Source organism: Pituophis catenifer, unplaced genomic scaffold (assembly GCF_029215685.1).
Source record: "Pituophis catenifer annectens isolate HBS135680 unplaced genomic scaffold, rPitCat1.0.hap2 SCAF_15, whole genome shotgun sequence".
Lineage (NCBI taxonomy): Eukaryota > Metazoa > Chordata > Lepidosauria > Squamata > Colubridae > Pituophis > Pituophis catenifer.
Window position 1 is genome coordinate 9598703 of NW_027256895.1, and position 24447 is coordinate 9623149.

General features: G+C 37.8%; 1 protein-coding gene across 1 annotated transcript in view; it reads left to right on the forward strand.

Moving 5' to 3' along the window:
* Positions 1 to 24098, forward strand: part of LOC139324333 (vomeronasal type-2 receptor 26-like) — a 34644-nt gene extending 10546 nt beyond the window's left edge. The window contains exons 3-4 of the mRNA XM_070954055.1: positions 19348 to 19944; positions 24061 to 24098. Of these exons, the coding sequence (XP_070810156.1) occupies positions 19348 to 19944; positions 24061 to 24098 (635 nt within the window). The remainder of the gene's footprint in view (positions 1 to 19347; positions 19945 to 24060) is intronic.
* Positions 24099 to 24447: the final 349 nt, after the last annotated feature.

The following is a 24447-nucleotide window of genomic DNA, read 5'->3' on the forward strand; positions in this document are numbered from 1 at the left end:
AAAAAGAGATGAACTAGCATGGAGGGGGACAAAACTCTATGTCCCACAGAGTTTACGCATCCTGATTCTCAAGAGGAGCCACGACGTTAAACCAGCAGGACACTTCGGGTTCCTAAAGACTCTGCACCTAGTACGTTCTGGTGGCCACACATGAGAAAGGACGTAGACAGTTATGTAAAAAGCTGCACCATTTGTGCCACGATGAAGACAATGCCAGGGTGCCCGCCTGGATTGTTGCAACCAGTAGCTGAGCCAACAAGACCATGGGAGGAGATTGCAATGGACTTTATAGTAGACCTACCGAGGAGCAGTGGAAATACAGTGATCTGGACTGTAATAGACTTATTCTCCAAACAGGCACACTTCATACCTTGTAGTGGACTGCCTTCAGCCCGTCAGTTATCCAAACTGTTCCTGAAACACATTTACCGCCTACATGGAGTCCCCAGGACAATCATTTCCGACAGAGGGGTCCAGTTCACAGCAAAGTTCTGGAGGGAGTTTCTACGATCCATAGGTTCATCCCAAGGGCTCAGCTCAGCATTTCACCCGAGCACCAATGGGGGGGCAGAAAGACTGAACGCTATGATAGAACAGTATTTAAGATGCTACGTCGACTACCAGCAGTCCAATTGGGCAGACCTCCTATCTTTTGCGGAGGTTGCATATAATAATGCTGTCCACAGCAGCACGGGGCTAACCCCGTTCAAAATAGTGAGTGGCATGGATTTTGTTCCCATGCCAGAATACCCGAGGGAGCCCCCTTCCTCAGTCAGTTTGACCGACTGGATGGCAATGTTGAGACAAACTTGGGAAAATGTAAAGAGGGCGCTGGCAAAGGCGGCTCAATCTTATAAGGAACAAGCAGACAAGCACTGAACTCCCCAAAGACCATTTCAGCTGGGAGAGAAAGTTTACCTCTCCACCAAGTACTTGAGACTTAGACTCCCGAGCAGGAAATTGGGCCCAAAATTTATAGGACCATTTCCTATAATAAAAATAATCAACCCCGTTACAGTGCAATTGCAGTTGCCACGGCTTTTGGGGAAAATTCACCCCATTTTTCACAGTAGCCTTCTAAAACCTGTAGTGGGGTCTACTTTAAGGCCAACTCCACATGAACCCCCTGGGCCCCTGGTTGTTGGGGGCCAAACGCACTACGAGGTGCAGCGGATTCTTGATTCAAGATGGCACAGGGGGCGCCTCCAGTACTTAATTAAATGGAAGGGTTACCCATTGTCAGAACCTTCTTGGGTGAAGAGCACAAACATCCAAGCTGATCGCCTTATAGCAAAATTCCATGCAGACCCCCCTTGAAAGCCGGGAGGGGGGGGTGCACAGCCGGGGAGGGGCTGATGAGACTAATCTTGTTGTGTTTTCCCTATGGGATAGGTGATGTCACAGAAGTGAAGGGAGAGGGGCCGGATGTCAGCGTTCCAAATTAGGCTCTCTTCCAGCGCTGACATAACAAGATGAACTTTTACCTAGTTTTGTATGTACAGATAGTGTTTCCTGGGAGACGAGGGTGGGGGCTACATTCCTGTGAATAGAACGTGCCGGGAGGTAGAGATGGATCTGCATGATGGCCAATGGGACACATTGGGGTTGGAGAGCGGAAGAGGAGGGGGTTGGAAGGAGGGGCCAGTTTGGCTGCAAAAATGAAATCAGGAATGTCGGCTTTTTATGTTCTTAAATAAAAATGATTCATTAGAGAGATTGCGCTTGAAAATGAAACTTATTTAAGATAATACCGAAACCTGACAGTCAGTGATAAATTGAGGAATGGTGTTTTGAGAATTTGCTTTAATTTAGTTTGGACTATGCTGAGAATGAGTTAACTCTTAGCTGTTCTAATAAAGTCTGTTTTTGAACTGTTTGCATTTAATACTAACTACTTGGGCCTGGATAACAACAGCCGAGAACAGAGCTCGGGAGCCCATTTTTGCTGGCAGAGTACTTGGGCCACCACAGGCGCCCCCAATTTGAGTGATGTTGAGCTGCCACGCCCACCCTGGCCACACCCATCCCAGCCCTTCGAGGTCAAACACAACCCTGATACGGCTCTCAATGAAATCGAGTTTGATACCCCTGCTATAGAGGATTGTTGTACTATTTCTATCCTAGCAAATCAGATTTTAATGCAAATTAAATAAAAGGAAATACATTTCTTTCTTTCTTTATTATTCCCTGATTTTTTTGTCTAATGTCTATATCTAGTTGGTTATTCTCCCTTGGTTTCAAATAGGCCACACAGTTATTGTTGAGGGCAAAAAAAATAAGTACTTGGAAATTAATCAGGCTAAACAAAAGAAACAGATGAATGTGTGAATGATATGATAGAGTAAGAAACTTCTGCAACTTTGAGTTAGAAACTATTGGTAGTTAAGAGAAGTGTAATAGAGATTAAGGGATGCGGTGGCTAAGATGCTGAGGTTGTTGATTGAAAGGTCAGCAGTTCAGCGGTTCAAATCCCTAGTGCCGTGTAACGGGGTGAGCTCCCATTACTTGTCCCAGCTTCTGCAAACCTAGCAGTTCGAAAGCATGTGAAAAATGCAAGTAGAAAAATAGGGACTACCTTTGGTGGGAAGGTAACAGTGTTCCATGAACCTGTCAGAACCTGCTGGATTTCACCCCTGACCTGGAGTGGGAATTTACGATGTGCTTAAAAAACAACAACCCAAAAATACAAGTACTCCTCGACTTACAACGGTTCACTTAATGACGGTTCAAAGTTAGAGCAGAACTGAAAAAAGTGGCTTACGACCATTTTTCACTTATGATAATCACAGCATCCCCATGGTCATGCGATTTACGTTTGAAAGCTTGACAACTGGTTCATATTTATGACGGTCGCAGTGTCCCGGGGGTCACGTGATCCTCTTTTGCGACAAACAAAGTCAATGGGGAAGTCAGATTCACTTAACAACCATATCATCTTTTTTTAACAACTGATTCACTTAACAAACGTGGCAAGAAAAGTCATAAAATGGGGCAAATCTCCCTTAACAAATTTCTCACTTAGCAACATAAATTTTGGGCTCAATTGTGGATGTAAGTCGTAGACTACCTGTAATGCACAACTCATTATGTCCACATTTTGTCTGTCTGTCTGTCTGTCTGTCTGTCTGTCTGTCTGTCTGTCTGTCTGTCTGTCTGTCTATCTATCTATCTATCTATCTATCTATCTATTTATCTACCTATCTTTTCTCTCTCTCCTCTCTCACTCCCTCTCTCTCCCCCATATACCTATCTACATCTACCTACCTACCTACCTATCTATCTATCTATCTATCTATCTATCTATCTATCTATCTATCTCCATCCATACACACCCACCCACACCCATTCCACAGACATGGGGAGGGGATCTGTGTATCTGTGTTTGTGTCTTATCTCTGTGCACTGAGTAGACTATTCAAACTTTTACATTCAGTGGCTCTACATTATCTTTCAAAATAATTTTTTTCTTTCCCATACTGTTACAATCCCAAATACTTTGCATTACTCAGGTCCTACCAGAGCTTTGCAGAAGGGCCACTTAAGGTCATAAAATGGGGCAAAATTCACTTAACAAATGTCTCACTTAACAACAGGAATTTTGGGCTCAATTGCAGCCATAAGTTGAGGATCGATTTATTTTGCCTTTTTCATTTTAGGGAAGACCAATGGACTGTTATAGCTTTTCTCTGTATATTAAATTAATCACATTTTCAAGATCACATCTTGTAATTAAGCTTTTTGTGATCTAACAAGTTGGCATCCATGGGAGGGATAATGTAGATTGACATAAGTAACGTAAGCATTTAAAAATATTTGCTAGACCAATTCTCGAATACAGCTCATCTGTCCGGAACCTGCACTGCATATCGGACATTAATACACTTGAGCGTGTTCAGAAATATTTCACAAGAAGATTCCTCCACTCCTCTGCTCACAACAAAATACCTTATGCCACCAGACTTGAAATTCTGGGTTTAGAAAATTTAGAACTATGCCGCCTTCAGTAGGACCTAAGCATAGCTCATAAAATCATCTGCTACAATGTCCTACCTGTCAATGACTACTTCAGTTTCAACCACAACAATACACGAGCACACAATAGATACAAACTTAAAGTGAACCATTCCAAACTCAATTGCAGAAAATATGACTTCCGTAACAGAGTTGTTAATGCCTGGAATGCACTACCAGACTCTGTGGCCTCATCCCCAAACCCCCAAAACTTTAACTTAAAACTGTCTACTGTTGACCTCACCCCATTCCTAAGAGGTCTGTAAGGGGTGTGCATAAGAGCACCAGCGTGCCTACCGTCCCTGGCCTAATGTTTCCTTTAATTGTACTCATTTTATGTGTTCATTTCATGCTTATACTTATATATATTATCTAATATGTACTCAACAAAATAAATAAATAAATAAATAAATAAATAAATAAATAAATAAATAAATAAAAGTTTCTGAAACTTTTCTGTGTATAAGGTCAAGGTAAGAACAAAGATGATTGCAAGACAAGAGAAAGAAAATGGCACTTGCTATGGGAAACTAATTGTAACTCTTATAGTACCCATGTACAGATTTTACACAAACACAATTTGCCTAAATCACCAGGGAATAAAGGTTATAATTTTCCCTCTGATTTGCCAATGACTGCATTTCATTTCTGTTTCTTGACAGCATCACAGCTGAACAAGGATGGCAAAGAGAAAGAAAGCCAGAAATTCCTGCTGCACTTTGAAAGATCCCTCAGAATTAATCTTGGGATACTGAAATCAGAGTCAAGGAAACCTCTCTGTTTTATTTTTACTTTTTTTATTTAATTTGTGACAAATATATTTCATTTTTTCTTTATGTACACTGAGAGCATATGCACTAAAGACAAATTCCTTGTGTGACTAATCACACTTGGCCAATAAAGAATTCTATTCTTTATATATCTTCCTCCTTTTCAGTGGACGTTTCCCAATTGATTTTTTGGCAAACTTGACTGCTCTATGCTGTTGACCATGTATTTGAAAGGATGGAAGGATGGCTCAAGTCTTCTTTCATTTAACCTTATTCTGTTCTTCTTCCTTCCTGCCAGTGTCAGTAAGAGTTTGAAATCCATCTGCCTCCAGCCCAGTAATGTTCCAAGGAAATTTTCCACCTCTGGAGCTAAAATGATACTCGGGGGATTTTTTTCCTTTATGAATCCTGATGAACGTACACAGAGTTTCAAAAAAGTGCCAGTAATTTCTGAATATGGATCGTAGGTGCCTCACTCTTCTTTGAATAAAATGCAATGTAACTACTGAGAAAAGTGATAGAATGTAGAAAGTGGGATTATACTGGTTCGATTATGGCACTGCTAGTTTGGCTGTCATATTTACAGATGTTAGGCATGTTGATCAGGGCTTCCGTAGAGAAGGCCCTTAGGAAATCATGCATGTGGGACTTTCATATGTTACAACGAACCCTCTTAGAGATCTAGAGATCTAAAGATGCATTTTAAGGTAAACTTGGATTTTTGAAACAAATGCTCCAAGATTATTCCTCTCTACATTTCAAAAATGGAAATGACACCAAGTTCATGGGAAATAGGGTCATTTCCTCTCAATATTTTTCCATTCAGCAAATACTGGGAGCTTTCATAGCACTTTATCAAGGGAATCCAATTCTAAGTGGCTCCTTTCTCTTCCTCTCTCCATTTCAAAAATGGAAATACCACCAAGTTCACAGGTCTAGTAAAGTATTAGAAGCTGTTTCTCAAAAGAATAAAATACCAACTGGCACATTTCTGAGAAACTGCAATTCACATCATTATTATGAAGGTGTTTATGAGCTGGTGAAGAATGGATGAAGAAAAGATGACAAGATACAAAAGAACAGTGTGAATATTTATATCCATCTTAAACGTTGACATATATTGATGGAAGTGTGTAGTTGCATGGAAAGAGTTCTAGGAAGATCTAGAAGATAGTTGATCATTTTATAAACTCTTCAATATACCTTTCCTATGAAAGAAGGAAGCTCCAAGAAATCAGCAAACTATGAACTAAAAGGTTGAATCAGAGACCCGATCATATAATTTACTGCCCAAGATTAACATATATCCACCCAATGGTAAGGTTGATTTGCTGGTGTTCACAGACTTTCAAAGAAAATAAATGCTCTGTCAGAAGATGACATTGCAAAACAAGAGAGATGGACAAAACCAAGAGGGGCACACAAAACCAAGGTTGGAAGCTTGCTACAATGCTTATGGGTCAAGATAAAAGAATGATGTTGCCATAGGAATATACCAGGGGTGGGTTCTACTTATCTTTACTACGCATGCGCAGGAGCTTCCTGATGATGTCGGGGTCAGTGGGCGGAGCCTCCTGCCGGTTTTACTACCGGTTCTATAGAACTGGTTTGAACCGGAGGCAACCCACCACTGCAATATACTATAAGCGACCCAATGGAGCAGAAAGAATAGATGAACATTTTGCTAATCAGTTAACAAATGTATCTCAAAATACACCACGATAGCAATGGGGGATTTTATTTAGCCAGACATTAACTGGAAGACAAACTCAGGAACAAGGGGGAAATCGAACAGGTTCCTTACCAACCCAGCTGACAACTTTATCACTCAAAAGGTAGAAAAGTCAGCAAGAAGAGCAGCTATACTAGGCTTTATTCTATGATCTCTTTGAAAGAGGAACATCACTTTCTCTGTTAGGAAAACGTCTTCCAGTCAACCTCTCCAAAATCCTTACCTAGAGGTATAGGTCTTCCTGAAAGTGCCACCTGATTAATAGGAATCATACTAATTATGCAATTAAAATACATTTCTGTTACATCTCTATTGGATAAATTGCTGAAATTATCTATGTACAGTAGTGGCCAAAATTGTGGAAAAGTTTTGGGTAAAGTGTATTTTTGAGGCTTGATAGCTAGTAATACCACTTTTTTTTGGAGTTTCAAGATAATCATATTCCAGTGCTGGAAGAGCCCAGACCTTAACCCAATTGGAAAACTATGGCACCAATTGAAGAAACTTGTTAGTCACAACTCAGAACCAACCCAGCAATAAAACCCAGCAATCATTCAATCTTGGTTTCACATTATAACAGCTGCAGAACAAAAAGACTTGGATCATTCCATGGGAAAACTTTGTAAGACTGTAATTTATGCTAAAGGTTTTAGTATACCTCATTTTTTCTGTGTTTCACTTTTCTTCTTTATACTTTAACTCCTATTCAAATAACAAATCTTCATAAAAATGATTGCATTAAATTCTTGATTAAATTATCTTTCCATTGATATACAATGTTATGGTACTACTAAAAAAAAAGTGGTGTTATTAGCTAGTTTTAGAAAATACACTTTCTCCAAAAGGTTTCCACAATTTTGACCACTACGGTATTTTAGAATTGATTTAGATTTTTGTGTGTGATATGATTTTCTCTCCTTCTGCACTTTCATTTCAGCATGATACCAAAATATGTCCAGCATCCTCTTTCTATGTATTTTGCCATTGATGAAGTCAACAAGAATGCCAAGCTGTTCCCCAACATCACAATAACACTGCAGATTTATCGAAACAGTTTCAATGCCTGGAAGGCCAGTAAGCATGTTTTAAATTTTCTGTTTCTCAGACAAGGGAGTCCTATCAACTTCAACTGTGTCAGAAGAAGGAATCTGAACTTCTTGCCTATCATTGGTGACCTCACCTCGCTCAATTCCATCCAGATGGCATACATGTTGAACATCTATAAGTTTCCACAGGTATGATCATTTTTCACAGATCAGCCTGTTGTTTTGTTTTGTTTTTATAAACCGTAGCTTCTTTCAACTTTAGCCGGGCTATCATTTCCCAGTTCTGAGTTCCCAGAATCTACTATTGTGAAGCTTATGATCTCTTTCTTTATGTAACACTTGATAGCAACCTTTGGGATTTTGCAATAAAGTCATAATGTCACAGTACAATCCAATATTCTATGGAGAATGGAAAAGCTCTATGTGCTTCATGATCACAAAAGGACTCTCAGTTTAATTTTCTATGCATCATTCTTCCCAACAGCTGAATTATGGCTCCTTTGACCCAGTCCTGAGTGACAAAGGGCAATTCCCTTCCTTCTTCAGCATGGTTCCCAATGAAAATTTGCAATACGAAGGGATTGTTCATTTACTAAAACATTTTGGATGGAACTGGATTGGCCTCTTGGTCTCAGAGGATGAGACGGGGAAAGTATTTTTTCAACATCTCCAACCAAGGCTCTTCCAGAGTGATATTTGTATTGCTTGGATGGCATTGATCCCAATTTTAAGAGATGCACTCTTAAAGAAAGATTTCATTTTAGAACATGTACACAAAATAATAGACATTATCTTACAGAAGAATGTCACTGTATTCCTTGCTTCTGGGACTGTCCAATCTATGGAGATTTTACAATGGGGGCTTTATTCTCGTGAAATTTACCAAAAGAAACCAATAGATCACAGAGTATGGATCATGACCTACCAGTGGGATTTCACTTTGATGTTATCATCAAAAAGGAGACTCCTAGTTCAAACTTTCAATGGTTCCCTATACTTCTCACTCCACACAAGGACTATGCCAGGATTTCAGGAATTTCTTGAGAGAATAAAACCTTTGGAACATCCCTTTCCTTATGTTAATTGGTTCTGGGAGTCTGTGTTTCTTTGTTCACTGCCTCCATATCGGAAAGGAGCTAAACGCTGCACTGGGACGGAAAAACTCAATGAAGCTTCTGGCTCTGTGTTTGAAATGACCATGTCTGGAGAGAGCTACAACATCTACAATGAGGTTCATCTTGCAGCACATGCAGTACAAGCAATGCATTCAAAAAGAGCAAAAAGACCAAAGCCAGCTCCTCTGAGGAATCAGGATGGATCAAATCTTTGGCATTTTCAGCCATGGGAGGTATGTCATTGCTCTTCCCAGATGCATTTATGGAAGCCCTGAAGGGGATGGGATGGGAAGGCAGCAATAGATAGACACTCTGGATTTGTTTCTCTGCAGCAACCAATTATCTGTTAGCAAATATTTGTCTTCAGTAACTAATTTATTTATTTATTAGTCATATTTCTATGTCGCCCTCGCTCCGAGGACTCTGGGCGGCTATCACCAAAGACAGTATACTAACTAGCATATTGCCCCCAACAATCTGGGTCCTCATGTTACCCACTTCGGAAGGATGGAAGGCTGAGTCAACCTTGAGCCGGTGAGATTTGATCCACTGATCTGATGAGCTAGCAGTCAGTTGAAGTAGCTGCAGTACTGCACTCTAACCACTGCGCTACCTCGGCTCTTGCAGCTCAATCATATCTAAGAATTATCTTTAATGTCCAGATGGAACTATGTTTGGAAATCTGTTACTTAATGCTGTTTCAGAGGGAGAAAATCCATTAATTTTAGCAGCTTCTTTTATATATATATATATATATTTAGTATAAACATTCCATCTTCCATTCAACAGTGTGTAGAAATATTTTTGTGCAATAACTATCAACATTTTCAACAGTATTCATTACATTGATAATAATTCTCTGATCTCACAGTAGTAATATTGAGCATAATAAATATCTTCATCTTTCCCTCTTTACATATCTTCTAATAAGAATATAATAATAGTATTGAATGTAATAATCCTAATAGTCATAATAACCATCAACCATCAACCATCATCATATTGTTTACATCTCTATCTTAACACATTTTCTACATTTCACTAATCTCCTTCTTTGTTTCTAACTTCCATTTTTAGTCTGTAACCATCGATAAAATAATTCCCATGTCATATAATATTCAGTTTGTTCTTTCTCTTTAATTAGAAGCATCAATCTACTCATTTCTCCACATTCTAATATTTTCTTAATGACATTTTAGCAGCTTCTGTGCAAAATCTCACACCCAACATCTCCCAAAATTTGAATGCACAAAATTAAAATGTTTTTAGGTTGTCTCCATAATCTTCATTATAGAATCTCCCCCAATCGCTTATTGTTGGTAGTAAATAATATTTCTGTTCTTGCTACCCTACCTACTGTGCTATGGAATTTTCATTGCACTGTGTATATATAGTGAAAAATATTACATATATGATAATCCCTAAAAGTTTGTGAATCCTTATGGAGTTTTAATATTTCTACATAAATATTTCTGCACAAATCCTAAAACTAGATAATGAGGACTCAATTAAACCTGCTGATTGATTTATTGAGTAAAATGGACCAACACTTCATATTTGTACATGTAGAAAGAAACATATCTGGTTCTGAAATCATTAGAAGATAATATGAACAGGACCGTGTTTTACCTTAATTAATAAAATTTCCAATTTCAATGGGTGGAACGATTTGCATTGTAACCTTTTGGATGTATTAAATGTATATAACAGTCCAGAGATATGGGATTGGAAGGATTGGAAAGACTAAGTTAAGTTTCTACAAGAATCTAAGTAATATTAATTTAAGGAAGTGATTCATGTGAAGGAAAATTCTACAAAGCTGTGAATCAAGAATAAAAGGTAGAGAGTAATGCCTTCCCTGTGCTATCCTTTTCTTCCCATCGCACGTAATAGATACCTTATTTATGTGGGATAGTCTCTTTCCTCCAATTGTTTATTTATGCAAGAACTGAAAAATAAGCTGTGTAAGAATCTGATGCCATGAATTTAATTTTATATGTTAACATATTCCAGTTGAATCAATACATATTAGGAAATTGTTGGATCTGACATTACTGAAATTTAAAATGGGTTGTAGTCCATGGGTTGAAGAGATTTCTGAATCAAACCAGAAAGCAATTCAGTTACAATCCTGATAAGATTCATTAAAGAAACTATGTTGAGATTATGAACAAAGCCAAACTTTGGGAAAGACTAGGATAAATGCTCTGACTTTTCCTCTCCCTCAAATCCAGCTTCACTATTTTCTGAAAAACACCCGTTTTAATAACAGTGTGGGAGAAGAATTTTTTTTTGATGAGAAAGGGGAGTTTGACCCGGGATACGACATCTTCAACTTTGTCTCCTTCCACAATAAATCATTCCAGAGAGTCCGGATTGGAAAGATGGTCTCCAAATCTCTTGATGGGAAGAAATTCACCATTAATGAAAGTGCCATTGTATGGAATCACAAGTTTCAGCAGGTGGGATGTTTGGCATACTCTAACTTGGTAGACTATTATTTGGAACTGAAGATGTTCTTCTCCAATGACCTGAAAGTCCAGAAGCGAAGGACAGTGACGATATTCTGGAATCTTGTGGTTTTGCTAGATATTTGGGATGGTCTTTGTGAAGACCTCTACATACCGAGAATTGCAACAAAAATGATTTGGGGGCTGAAGGCTAAAACATATGAAGTTGCAGGAACTGTGTATTTAATGAAGAGAAGGACTAGGGGAGACATGATAGCAGTGTTCCAATATCTCAGGGGCTACCCCAAAGAAGAGGGAGTCAAACTATTCTTCAAAGCCTCTGAGGGTAGAACAAGAAGCAATGGATGCAAACTAAGGAAGGAGAAAGGCAGCCTAGACTAAGAAGAAATTTCCTGTCAATGAGAGCAATTAATCTTTGAAACAACTTGCCTCCAGAAGTTGTGGGTGCTTCAACACTGGAGGTTTTAAGGAAATATGGCACAACCATTTCTCTAAAATGGGATAGGGTTTCCTGCATGAGCAAGGGGTTGGAGTAGAAGACCTCCAAGGTCCCTTCCAACTCCTTTATGGAACTGAGTTGCATTTTGAAATTAATATGACATAAGAATATTTATGCATGTGTCCTTTTGTTTGATTTAGTTTGCTCGACAGGCTACTAATTTCTTAAAAGACAATAGATATGCATTTTTTTTTATTGCAAAAGTTTTACAATTACATTTTTACCCCATTTCCCCCCCCAAACCCACCCCAAACTCCCCAACCTAACCCTCCCTAACCCCCCCTAACCCTCCCCTCCCCCCCGGACTTCCACAGAATATACTCCCATCAAAATCCCCTTTATATAAAACTTGAACCCCTCCATCCCCCATATAGTTTTTCATCTTCACAAAATTCAAATATTTCTATCTAAATAAAATACTGTCAGTGAAAAGCTATTTGATACTTCCTAGTTTGATATTTGTTCTGCACATAATCTATCCACTTTTTCCATTCCCATTCATAAGTCTCTTGTGAGCGATCTTTTAGATATGCTGAAATCTTCGCCATCTCTGCAAAGCTGGCCATCTTCAAAGTCCATTCCTCGATAGTGGGCAAAACTTCGTTTTTCCAGTATTTACCTATCAATAATCTCGCTGCTGTTATCATATACAATATCAACTTTGTTTCATCCGATGTAAAACCCTTAACTATACCCGGTAAAAACAATTGTGGAGAAAATTGAATTTTTTTCTTCAAAACATTCTGCATGACCCACCAGATTTTTATCCAAAAAGCCTTCACTTTCTTACAAGTCCACCAAACATGATAATATGTAGCATCTAAACAATCACATCTCCAACATTTTGGCTGAACATTAGGGTCCATACACGACAATTTCTTAGGATCTAAATGCCATCTATAAAACATTTTATAAAAATTTTCCCTCAAATTCTGCGACTGTGTAAATTTAACATTCTGAACCCAAATTTTTTCCCATGTTTCCAACATCACTGGTTCTGCAAAGTTTTGTGCCCACTTAATCATACAATCTTTAACCAATTCAGTTTCTGAATCCCTTTCTAACAAAACATTATAAAGCCTTTTAATATGCATTGGACCTTTCTCTTTTATATGTCTAACCAATTCTTCCTCATGCAACATAATACCAATTTTTTGGTCCTCTTTCCATCTCAATTGAAGTTGATTATACTGTAGCCAAGTTAGATTAATCCCTTCGTCCAACAGTGTTTCTAATGTCTTCAGTTGCCATCCGCCCACATCTGTAAAAAGAACCTCTTTATATAAAACCCCCCTGAGTGACATTATATTTGTATTCCACATAATATGACCAAGATCCAGCCATAACGGTATTTTGTAATCCCATTTGAATCGGTGCTTCTTCCAAACTCTCATCAAAGAGTCTCTAAGTATATGGCTTTTAAATACTTTATCCACTTTGTTTTCAAAATAAGTAAGCATGCCATCCAAATTCAAGATCAAAACTTTCTATATTCAATATTCCAGTCTTTTTCCTTCCAAACCAATCGCTTGCTTGAGTCAAAGCTGCTGCTTCATAATCTAACTGTAGGTTTGGAAGTTTAAGACCTTCCCTTTCTGGAACATCTTGCATAATTTTCAATTTCACTCTCGGTTTTCTCTCGTTCCAGACAAACTTATTCACTCCACTTTGCCATTCTTTCAGTTGTTTATCACTTTTAAGCACCGGAGTCATTTGAAACAAAAAAAGAAATCTTGGCAAAATGTTCATCTTAACTGCTGCTATTCTTCCAAGTAAAGACAGCTGCAGTTTTTTCCAAGTCTCCATATCTTTCTGTACATCTCACCACAACACCTCATAATTATTTTGAAACAATTTCATATTTGATTCTGCAACCTGGACTCCTAGATATTTAACCTTTGGTACAATCTCAAAACCTGCCCTCCTTTCAAGTTCGTATTTTTGATCTTGTGTCATATTCTTAACTATCATCTTAGTTTTTTTCTAAATCCTGATACTGTACCATAGTCTCTTATAATGTCTTTCATCTGGATTATTGATTCCATCGGCTGTGTTAGGGTAACAACCAGATCATCTGCAAATGCCCTTATTCTGTAGTCTTCTTGCCTTATCACTATACCTTTCAAGATATTCGAGTCCCGTATTGTATTCAACAAGACTTCTAGTGTTAAAATAAATAACAATGGAGATAACGGACAACCTTGTCTTGTTCCTTTTTCAATATTAAAGTCTGTTGTCAAACTTCCATTAATAATAATCTGTGCCTTTTGCTCTTGGTAAATTGCTGAAACCGCCTGTATAAATTGATCCCCAAAGTCCATCTTTTTTAAAGTCTTTAATAGGAAATTCCAATCCACTCTATCAAAGGCCTTTTCCGCATCCAAGAAAACCAGCACTGCAGGGATCTGTTTATTCTTCTCAAGATATTCCAATAAATCTATAACTTGCCTTACATTATCCTTCATATATCTGCCCTCTATAAATCCTGCTTGATCATCGTGAATCACCTCTTGAATTACTGGCATCAACCTGTTGGCTAATACTTTTGCATAAATTTTATAGTCATTATTCAGAAGAGATATTGGTCTATAGTTCTCCGGTTTTTTAGGACCTACTTGCTCTTTTGGTATCAAAGAAATGTAAGCTGTTTTCCATGATGGGGGTATTTTGCCCCCTTGTTGTATATTACAAAATAAGTCTCTGAGTTGTTCCACCATTTCTGCTTGCAAAGTTTTATAATACACTGCAGTCAAGCCATCCGTTCCAGGAGCTTTAGCTGTTTTCAATTGTTTAATTGCTGCAATTATCTCCTCAACTGTTATAGGATAATTCATTCTTTCCTTTTGTTGATCTGTAATTTTTGTGACTCTTTTATTTTCTAAATATTTTTCTATAAGTCCATTCTGTATATCATCTTTAGTGTATAATTTGGTATAATAATCTACAAAGACTTCTTTAATTAGTTTTTGTTGAGAAATTTCTTTCCCTCCAATATCGATACTGTCGATAGTCCGCATGCTCTGCTTCTTCCTTAATGTATAAGCCAACCATCTGCCCGGTTTATTGGCATTACAAAATGTATTATGCTTTGCATATTGTAAATTTGTTGCAGCTTGTTCCGCCATAAGCATTTGGAATTGATCTTTCAAAAGTTTTATAGCACCACGTATTCTTTCATCTGTTGGATTTTTAATAAGTAACTGTTCTTTATTCTTTATTTCAACTTCAAGTTCAGATCTTTTCTTTTGTCGATTCAGTTTGTGTTTAGAATTCATATAAATGAGTACCCCTCTCATATACGCTTTACTCGCATCCCACACAATTTCGATTGGGGTACCCTTATTCAAGTTTATTTCAAAAAATCCTTTCATCTGTTTTTTAAGTTCTATTATATTTTTTTCATATCTGAACAGATTTTCATTTAATCTCCATGATCTTCTCTCAGTCTTTTCAGTCTCAATTTCTATCCATATTGGGCTATGGTCGGTTAGAGTTCTTGGAAAAATCTTTGTTCTTTTTGTCTTAACAAGTAAATCATCTGATAATAAAATAAAATCAATCCTAGAAAAAGATCTATGTCTGTCCGAAAAAAAGGTATAGTCCAATTCTTTTGGGTTATATATTCTCCAAATATCCTTTAATTCCAAATCTTCTTTCATGTTGAAAAAAGCCTGTGGTAGTCTAATCCGTGTCTTCGCCAGACTCTTTTTATCTAATTTGGAATCAATTACTCCATTCCAATCTCCCATAATTAAGATAGATCTGTAATCCCATTGCAATATTTTAGTATGCAAAGTTTTATAAAAATGATCCTAAAAATGTTGGTTAGGAGCATAAATTCCAATCAGAAGAATTTGGCCGTTTACCGTATGCAGTTCAATCGCTCCTTCATCTGCTTCTATAATTTTAGCTGACAGTCTTTTATTTACATAAATAACCACACCATTCTTTTTTTCCGATGTTGAAGCTATAAAATGTGTTCCTAATTTTGAATTTATCAAGTATTTTTGATCTTGTGTTCTGACATGAGTTTCCTGTAAACAAATTATATCATTATTGAATTGTCTCAAATATGTAAATAACTTCTTCCTTTTCTGTGGTGAGTTCAGTCCGTTCACATTCCAAGATAAAAACTTAATTGTCATCTTCACCTTTTTGAAGCGACGAGCAGAATTGCTGAATATCTTCCGAAATCTTCGGTTTTGCTCCCCCCATGGCTTCACTTCCTTGTGTAGTACTCTTAACTCTCTTTTTATATTGTCTTTCCTGTTGTTGTTTTTCTTTAAGTTGCTTAGAAATTGCACGAGTTATACGCTGGTCTTTGGCTTCAGCCATCCGAGCCAGGTCCAAAGCATCATCTCTTGTGGACAAAATTGGAGAAGATTCTAACAGGGGCTCCTCCAGAAAACCTCCTGTAGCACCCTGCATTTCCACTGGCTCCACCTGCTTAAACTGCTCTTCCATCTCTTGCTGAGGTTGCTTCTCCTTATCACTCTCCTTTATCTCCAACACTGTAGATGTACGTGGGGTTGGTGATCTCTCTTTAAAAACAGTAAAATAGAAGTGTTCCGCCTTCTCAACAGTATTCAATCGATGTCTTTCTCCATTGTACTTCAGAATTATGCCAGTTGGGGCATCCCACCGAAATGGTATTTGTTGTTTTTTCAATTCATTCACTAGAAAACTAAAGTCTTTTCTATCTTTTAACATCTTAGGTGGTAGTTCTTTATAAATTCCAATTTGAGCTCCCTCCACTTGCACAGAGGAAAGAAAAGATTTTTGCAAAATATCATTTCTTATTCTTCTATCTGTGAAATATATCACCACATCTCTAGGCAGTTGTCTTTGTCTGGCCACCCACGAGTTCACTTTGTAAATTTTATCTATTTTGTAAAAAATCTCTTCAGGATTGATTTTTAACAGCACAGCCAAAGCATCAGCACAAATCTGTCTCAAGTCTTGTCTATCATTCTCTTTGATACCTCTAAGCCTTATGGCAAATTCCATGGATCTGAATTGCATCATCGTAATTTCATTTTCAACTCTCTGCATTTTATTATCAACATCAGAAATTTTATAGTCACTATCCTTTATTTTAACATTTACTTCTGATTTAAATTCTTCCAATTTGGAATCCACTTTAATAATAATCTCTGACAGGCCAGACACCACATTGGATATTTTATTAGTCACCTTGCCATAATTCTCTTTCACCACATTTTTAATTTCATTAATTTCTTGCTTAATTTCCTGTTGAGATTTTTGAAATTTATCATCCAGAGCCTGAGTAATAAATTCTTTTAAACTTTCAACGTCAAAATCTTTTTTCTGGCTCTGCTGACCAGGAGGAAGCTGCAGTTCAGGCTTATGTGTGGGGGATCCCCCCCCCTGCTGCCTTTCCTTCCTGTTTCTTAGAAGCCATTCTGCCACGTAGATTAGCTTTTCTAAAAAAGGAAGTCCTTTTTCCTTTTCCACCACCACAAAGTCCTCTAAAAAAATCCCCCAGGTTTAATCAAATTGGGGATAGAATTAGACTGGAGCAAATTCAAGCTTATTTTAAAAAGAATTTTTTCCTCTTCTCTTTTTCCTCCTTGTTACAGGCAGAGCAACTTTGTAGCTGGTTAAAATAACTTTACAAATTCACTCTCACTCTCAGCTTGTTAACGCTGGAGCCGGGCGCCATTTTTTCAAGCCGCTTTCACTCGCTCGTATTTTTACTTAAGGCAAAAAGTCATAAAAACAGTAATACTTGTGGTTACCAAATTTGAGGGTTCAAGTTGTTGTTTGCGCTAATTATTAAAGTTAATTTCGCTTAGTTTGAATGGTTGCTGCAGCCGACTTGCTCTACGGAAGGCAGAGTCGTCCCATGCCGTCCGGAGCCTCAGCAAGTTGAAAGGGAGCCGCGCCTGTTTCCTCCCCAGTAGCGATTTTCTGGGGGCTCACAGGGGCTCAACCTGCAGCTTGCTGGCTCTTCTCCTCCAATCCTTCAGATTTCGGAGTTTTCAAGCCGCTTCTCGGGATCGAAGTGGCTCTACAGGCGGCGGGGCTGGCGGTCCTTAAAAAGGGACCGTCTTTCGTCGGAGGCAGACAAACCGGAAGTCCAATAGATATGCATTTTTTGTAATGAACAAAATACGTTTTGTATTTCCCCAATGTAATATGTAATCTTGGGTATTGCTGTTACGAATGGAGTAAAAAGAGGATACTTTTTGAAAGGAGAAAAGGTTTATTATAAATGGCTGTACTCCAATGGAGCCCCTTTTAGAGAAATCTCTACATACAAATGATATTTGATGGAATTTAGTCAGGACTCCCAGAAAGGAGGTGTTTTTTCCAGAAGACAAAGTCGCAGTTGAATATGGAGCGTTTGATTGATATCTATAGTGATGCTAAACAATTCCTTTATTTTGTTAAGATTTCTATCTACAGGTGAGGATTGCTCAGAAGAAAGTCCATATGTCTTTCTTGATTTTGGGTCCTGGCAGATAAAAAGGAACACCAAGGGTATTCCAATCCTACAAAATGAAAATGGATGACATTTCCTACAGAATGAAATCCTTCGTTTTGTTCTAGATTGCACGTTGCAAAACCTCTCTGATCTGATCTGATTCCTAGTAGGATTGAAACATTTTAGATGTCTCTCACCAGGGACCCCCATGCTCTCAACTATCTCTTTTTGTTTTTTTACAAATATGTTTGCAGAAAAGTCAGAACTCATCCTAGAAATAGAATGATTTGATGTAAATATGGACACTCTCCAAAAGCATCCTGGGACATGTTGACATCAGAAGATTATGCATCTCCCTGAAAGTACCAAGTTCTCCTAATAAAAAGGAGGACTTGCACAACATTTTGATGAATCTCATTCCTAAACCTTTTCATTTTTCTTTCAGGTCCCTCCCCGTGCCAGATGTGTAGAGAGCTGCCGTCAGGGGTACAGCAGAGTTGTTCAGGAGGGAAAACATATTTGTTGCTACAATTGTAGACAATGTTCTGAAGGAAGAATTTCAGTTGAAACAGGTAAGTAAAAAAAAGTGACAGCTAAGAGTTGAGAGCTTCCAAACACATCTTTTCTTCATTCTTTCCATCTTTGATATGCTATTTAGAGGAATGGAATTGGGGTAACCTTTGGTAGATTTCTTTTTCAAAGACGGGTCTAATTTAAACACTTTTATAAATCCATTCTATTCTGACCTCTTTTCTTAGTTGAGAGTTGCAATTCTCTTCAGAGTCCTCCACCACTAATAGTGCAGTTCAAAGGAATATATATGAATAAATAACAGACCAGAATCCGTACACTTTTTAAGAAAGCATTATTATATGTCAAGGAGTTTGTGAATGGCATCCCCAGCAATGATCTCTCTCAATTAGCTCTATAGATTGTCCTATATAGTTGGAAGTGACTTGTTCTTCTTCATGTATTTCAGATGCTAACCAATGTGAGAGATGCCCAGGGGATCAATATTCGAATGCAGAAAAGATCCAATGCCTTCCCAAACGTTTCAGCTATTTATCCTATGATGAACCCTTGGGAATCGTTTTGATTTCCTTGATCTTTTTCTTTTCATTAGTTGTCATTTTGGTGGCACTGACCTTCATTCTGCACTGGGACACCCCCATTGTCAAAGCCAACAACAGGAACATCACATGCATCCTTCTTTCCTCTCTTCTGATGTGTTTTCTGTGCTCTCTGCTCCTCATAGGTCGGCCTGGGAAGGTGACTTGTTTTCTCAGGCAAACTATGTTTGGCACCATTTTCTCCCTCTCGGTTTCTTGTGTCTTGGCCAAGACCATCACGGTTGTTTTGGCCTTCCTGGCCACTAAGCCAGGAAACCAGATGAGGAAATGGCTAGGAAATAGACTGGCAGGATCCATCATTGTCTTCTGCTCATGTATTCAAGCTGTTATCTGCATGATATGGTTGATCATGTCTACTCCCTTCCCTGAGTGGGACATGCATTCACAGATTGAAGAGATCATTGTTCAATGTAATGAAGGCTCAGATGCCATGTTTTACATTGTCCTGGTCTACTTGGGGCTCCTGGCCACCATCAGTTTCACTGTGGCTTTCTTTGCCAGAAAACTGCCTGATACTTTTAATGAAGCCAAGCTGATCACCTTCAGCATGCTTGTGTTCTGTAGCATTTGGGTGTCTTTCATCCCAGCCTATCTGAGCACCAAGGGGAAATACATGGTGGCTGTGGAGATCTTCTCCATCTTGGGCTCTACTGCAGGTCTCCTGGGTTGCATCTTCCTGCCCAAATGCTACATCATTCTCTTGAACCCACATCTGAACACAAAACAGCATCTAACCAGGAGGACAGATTAACAATGAATAATTCTGTAATTCAGCCTTTACCTGGTTACCAAAAACATTCATGGGAAAAGTCCAAATATTCAAGCTCGCAAACTTCATCATGCAATTCAATGCTATTTCTTTTCTTTATGTATATAAAATATATAATCAATTTCTAAGGCTTTATCCGAGCTGTAGAACAGTTAAATAGTGAAATCCTATGCTGTAATTTTTTGGCGTTATTCTGGTGATCGTGAGTAATCTTAGGGGTGATCTGAAATATTGAAGAAAGCCATGAATATGTAATTGAAGCTGTCCCTTTAAGGAAGTGTGCCTGTTCCATTACAGGCTTGCCTTATGAAACACTCTGCCCCTAATCTTTGGCAGACTTCTTCCGTCCTAGCCTTCCATGCAGCTTTGAAGACCTGGCTTTTCCACCAAGTGCTGGGTCAGATTAGCTGGCTGGGTATTTGTTGTTTTTAAAATTTTGATTTATTTCCTTTTATAGTTTAAGTATTATTTTATAGGTTGTTTTAACTTTTGAATGGGAACCACCATCCAGAGTTGGTTAGAAGATAGTTAGCTGTATAAATGTTTGAAAATAAATAAATAAATAAACAAATAAATAGTACCATGATTGCATTGGAATTTTTTGATACTATGGAGAGAATAAAGGTATTTTGGGAAATGCATGGTTGTTGTTAACATGAGAGAACCTCTTTGGTTTCCAAGATGTCAAGTAGCTTTATTGAAAATTTTATTCATTGGCCCCATTTTCTACCCCTCATTTTATCAAGATGAGAAGTCACACCTGGCTCTTCTGTTGTGGAAATGGGGTGATTTTAGCTCTTCTGGAGGTGGGATACCTATAGAAATATATATATTGTCAGAGTTTGTTGCAAAAATCAAATCCAGAAAGCACACACAGATAACTGATTCTTCAGGATTCATTAACTTTTATTTATATACATAATAATACATGAATAAATGTACAATACCAACAGCAGATTCTTCCAACGTGGTAGCAGTTACAAGCAAATCACAAGCAGAGTACAGCAGACAGACTAGTTTCAGTTTTAATCCTCAACATAGCACACAGAGCTTAGCCACGCCCAGACTCCAAACTGTTTCAGCTCCCATTGGCTGTTTTAGTTGCTATGCCAATTCATTGGCTGACCTTGTTATCATGTCTTCCCAGTCATGAATATTCTGACATATATTAGATTTTTATGTTGATGTATATTTATTAGCTTGTTACCTTATATGTTTTATATGAAATGAAAGCTGCTCAGATTAGTTTAGGAATAGCATTGAAAATGCAATGAATTAATTCACAAAAATGAGATTTTTTCCAATAAGGAGAAGATTTACATTCAACGGCTCCACAGTTTCTTTCAAAATAAATTTCTCTATTTCCCTACCTTTACATTCCCAAATACTGTTTTTCTCTGCCTTACTCAGGTCCTCCCAGAGCTTTGCATAAGGGCCACTTTCCTGAGACTGCTTTTACTATTGGACAAATCTTAGTAAACAATGCGAGAAATTCAAACGAAGCACCCATAGGCCCAAACACTCCTACAAGGGAATCATAATCTGAATAGGCAAAAAATCCGAAAATTTTCTAGCAATTTAACTTGATGCATCTTCTCCTCTCTTGGTATCCAAATACACTCCAAACTGACTTTTCTGCTTTGTTTTTTTTTTTTTTCTTCAAGCACAGATTGGCTGGAGAGAAGTCTGTGCTTTGTCCTGGCTATTTTATTATCCCACCAGTTCCTTTTATATAAAACTCAAGGCTTCAAACATACTTAATACTCCATCCAACATATGTTTTACAGAAAAAATAAGTCTGTGAGATGAGTTGGTCAAGACTGAGAAATATTGAAATCTGAGAAATAAGTCAGATTTGGTCAACCTCACTCTATACTGAATTTGTTTGAGAATTACATGATTATCAGTAGCCCATCACACAAACTGAATGAAGGAACAAAGTCTTGTAAATTCTGATATTAAGGGGAGAAGAAAAATACCTTTAATAGTACTTTTCTGGTATTGTAAAAGCTCATCTCCAAGATATGTATGTTTTTAAAATGACATTTATGCAGAGAAAAGCTTTAGTAAATCTTTGGAACTAGAAATTCCATACATTTGAAAGAAAAAATACCCATAATTTTGTCAGAATAAAATTAGAATGAGTCTTCTTGAAAATGCAGGTAAAACGTTTGACCTTGTTTCTTTTTTTTTCTTTTTTGCAATTATTTTTTTTTAAATATCATTTTTTTAGTTTTTAACTTTTTTGTTTAAAATCCCAATAAATGTGTATTTGAAAAACGTTTTAAAAAAACACTCACAGAAGGGCAAAATACGGCTCATACAATGTTTTTAATGGCAAACCTAATTTAGCATTTCTAAGCATTCCCAGTTGCAATCGGCAATAACAGAATATAGCAATTTTCAAGATAATATTTACATATACAGATTAACAGAGTTGGAAGGGACCTTGTAGGTCATCTAGTCCAACCCCCACCTCCCAGCCCAAGCAGGAGGCCCTACACCATTTCTGACAAATGGCAGTACAATCTCTTCTTGAAAGCTTCTACTGATGAAGCTCCCACAACTTCCAAAGGCAACTTCTGTTCCAATAGTGCAGTGGTTCTCAACCTTCCTAATGCTGCAACCCTTTAATACAGTTCCTCATGTTGTGGTGACCCCCAACCATAATATTATTGCTAAGACCATTGAAAATATGTGTTTTCTGATGGTCTTGGGCGACCCCTGTGAAAGGGTCATTCGATCCCCAAAGGGGTCCTGACCCACAGATTGAGAACCACTGCATTAGTGGATTGTTCTCAGTGTCAGAAAATTTCTCCTTATTTCTAGGTTGAATCTCTCCTTGATCTGCTTCCATCCATTATTCCTTGTCTGGCCTTTATATCTGAGATTCTTTTTTACCACTATACCCAGATTATAAATTTGAAGCTAAAGCTGCTTATCGTGTGGATTTCTATTTCTTCTTGGTTTCGCTGAAATATGATGAGCCAATAAGGAGAATGTTTGTATCTTAGGGTTGAAATGATTCAACCCTGAGCTACAAATATTCTCCTTTATTGGTAGTGAAATGTGATTTTGATGAAATTTGTGAGATTTCTTGTATAGGAATAGGTGATTGATAGATGCTTGGATGGATTATTTGAAGACATGGAAAGAATTACAGGTAGTCCTTGTGTTACAACACTTTGTTTAGTGACCATTGTAAGTTACAACAGCATTGAAAAAACTGACTTATGACCATTTTTCAAAGTTATGCAGAATCCCCTTGATCATGTGATCAAAATTCAGATGCTTGGTAATTGCTTCATATTAATTTTTTTTTTAAATTTGATTTATATGCCACCCTTCTCCGGAGACTCAGGGCGGCTTACAATGTGCTAAGCAATAGCCTTCATCCTTTTTGTATATTTATACAAAGTCAGCTTATTGCACCCACAAACTGGGTCCTCAATTTACCTACCTTAGAAAGGATGGAAGGCTGAGTCAATCTTGAGCCTGGCGAGATTCAAACCTGCAGTAATTGCAGGCAGCTGGTCTTAATAACAGGGTGCTTTAGACCACTGTACTACCAAGCCATATTAATGACAGTTGCAGTGATCTAAGATCTAAGATCATGTGATCATTTCTTGCAACATTCTGACAACTGACAACAAGTCCATGAAGAAGCCAGTTTTACTTAACCACTGGGTTATTAACTTATCAACTGCAGTGCTTCACTTAACAACTAAGGCAAGAAAAGTCATAAAATGGGGCAAAACTCAATGAAAAAATGACTCAGAAATTTTGGGCTCAACTGCAGTCATAAGTTGAGGATTGATTTATTTTGCCTGTTTTCATTTTAGGGAAGACAGTGGACTATTATAGTTTATCTCTGTATATTACCTGTATTTTTCAGACTATAAGATGCACGGGAGTATAAGACGTACCTAAATTTCAAAGAGGAAAACAAGAAAAAAAAATTTGGCCTCTGTGCATCTGGTTTTTGCCCTCCCCAGCCCCCAGGAGGACTCTAAAGGCCTCCCAAACCCTCTGTGCATCCTATTTTTGCCAAAAACGTGTGTGGGGGTGTTTCAGGAGGCCAAAAACAGACCCATATTTGGTCTATAAATCGCACCAACATTTCCACCCACTTTTTTTGTGATGGAAAAGTGAGTCATATAGTCCGAAAAATACAGTAAATTAATCACATTTTCAAGATCACATCTTTCTTTCAACCCCTTGTAGTAAAGCTTTCTGTGATATAACAAGTTGGCATCCATGTGAGAGATAATGTAGATTGATGTAGGTAATGCAATTCTCCAAAGCAAAAGTTTCTGAAACTTTTCTGTGTATAAGGTCAAGGTAAGAACAAAGATGATTGCAAGGCAAGAGAAAGAAAATGGCACTTGCTATGGGAAACTAATTGTAACTCTTATAGTACCCATGTACAGATTTTAGACAAACACAATTTACCTAA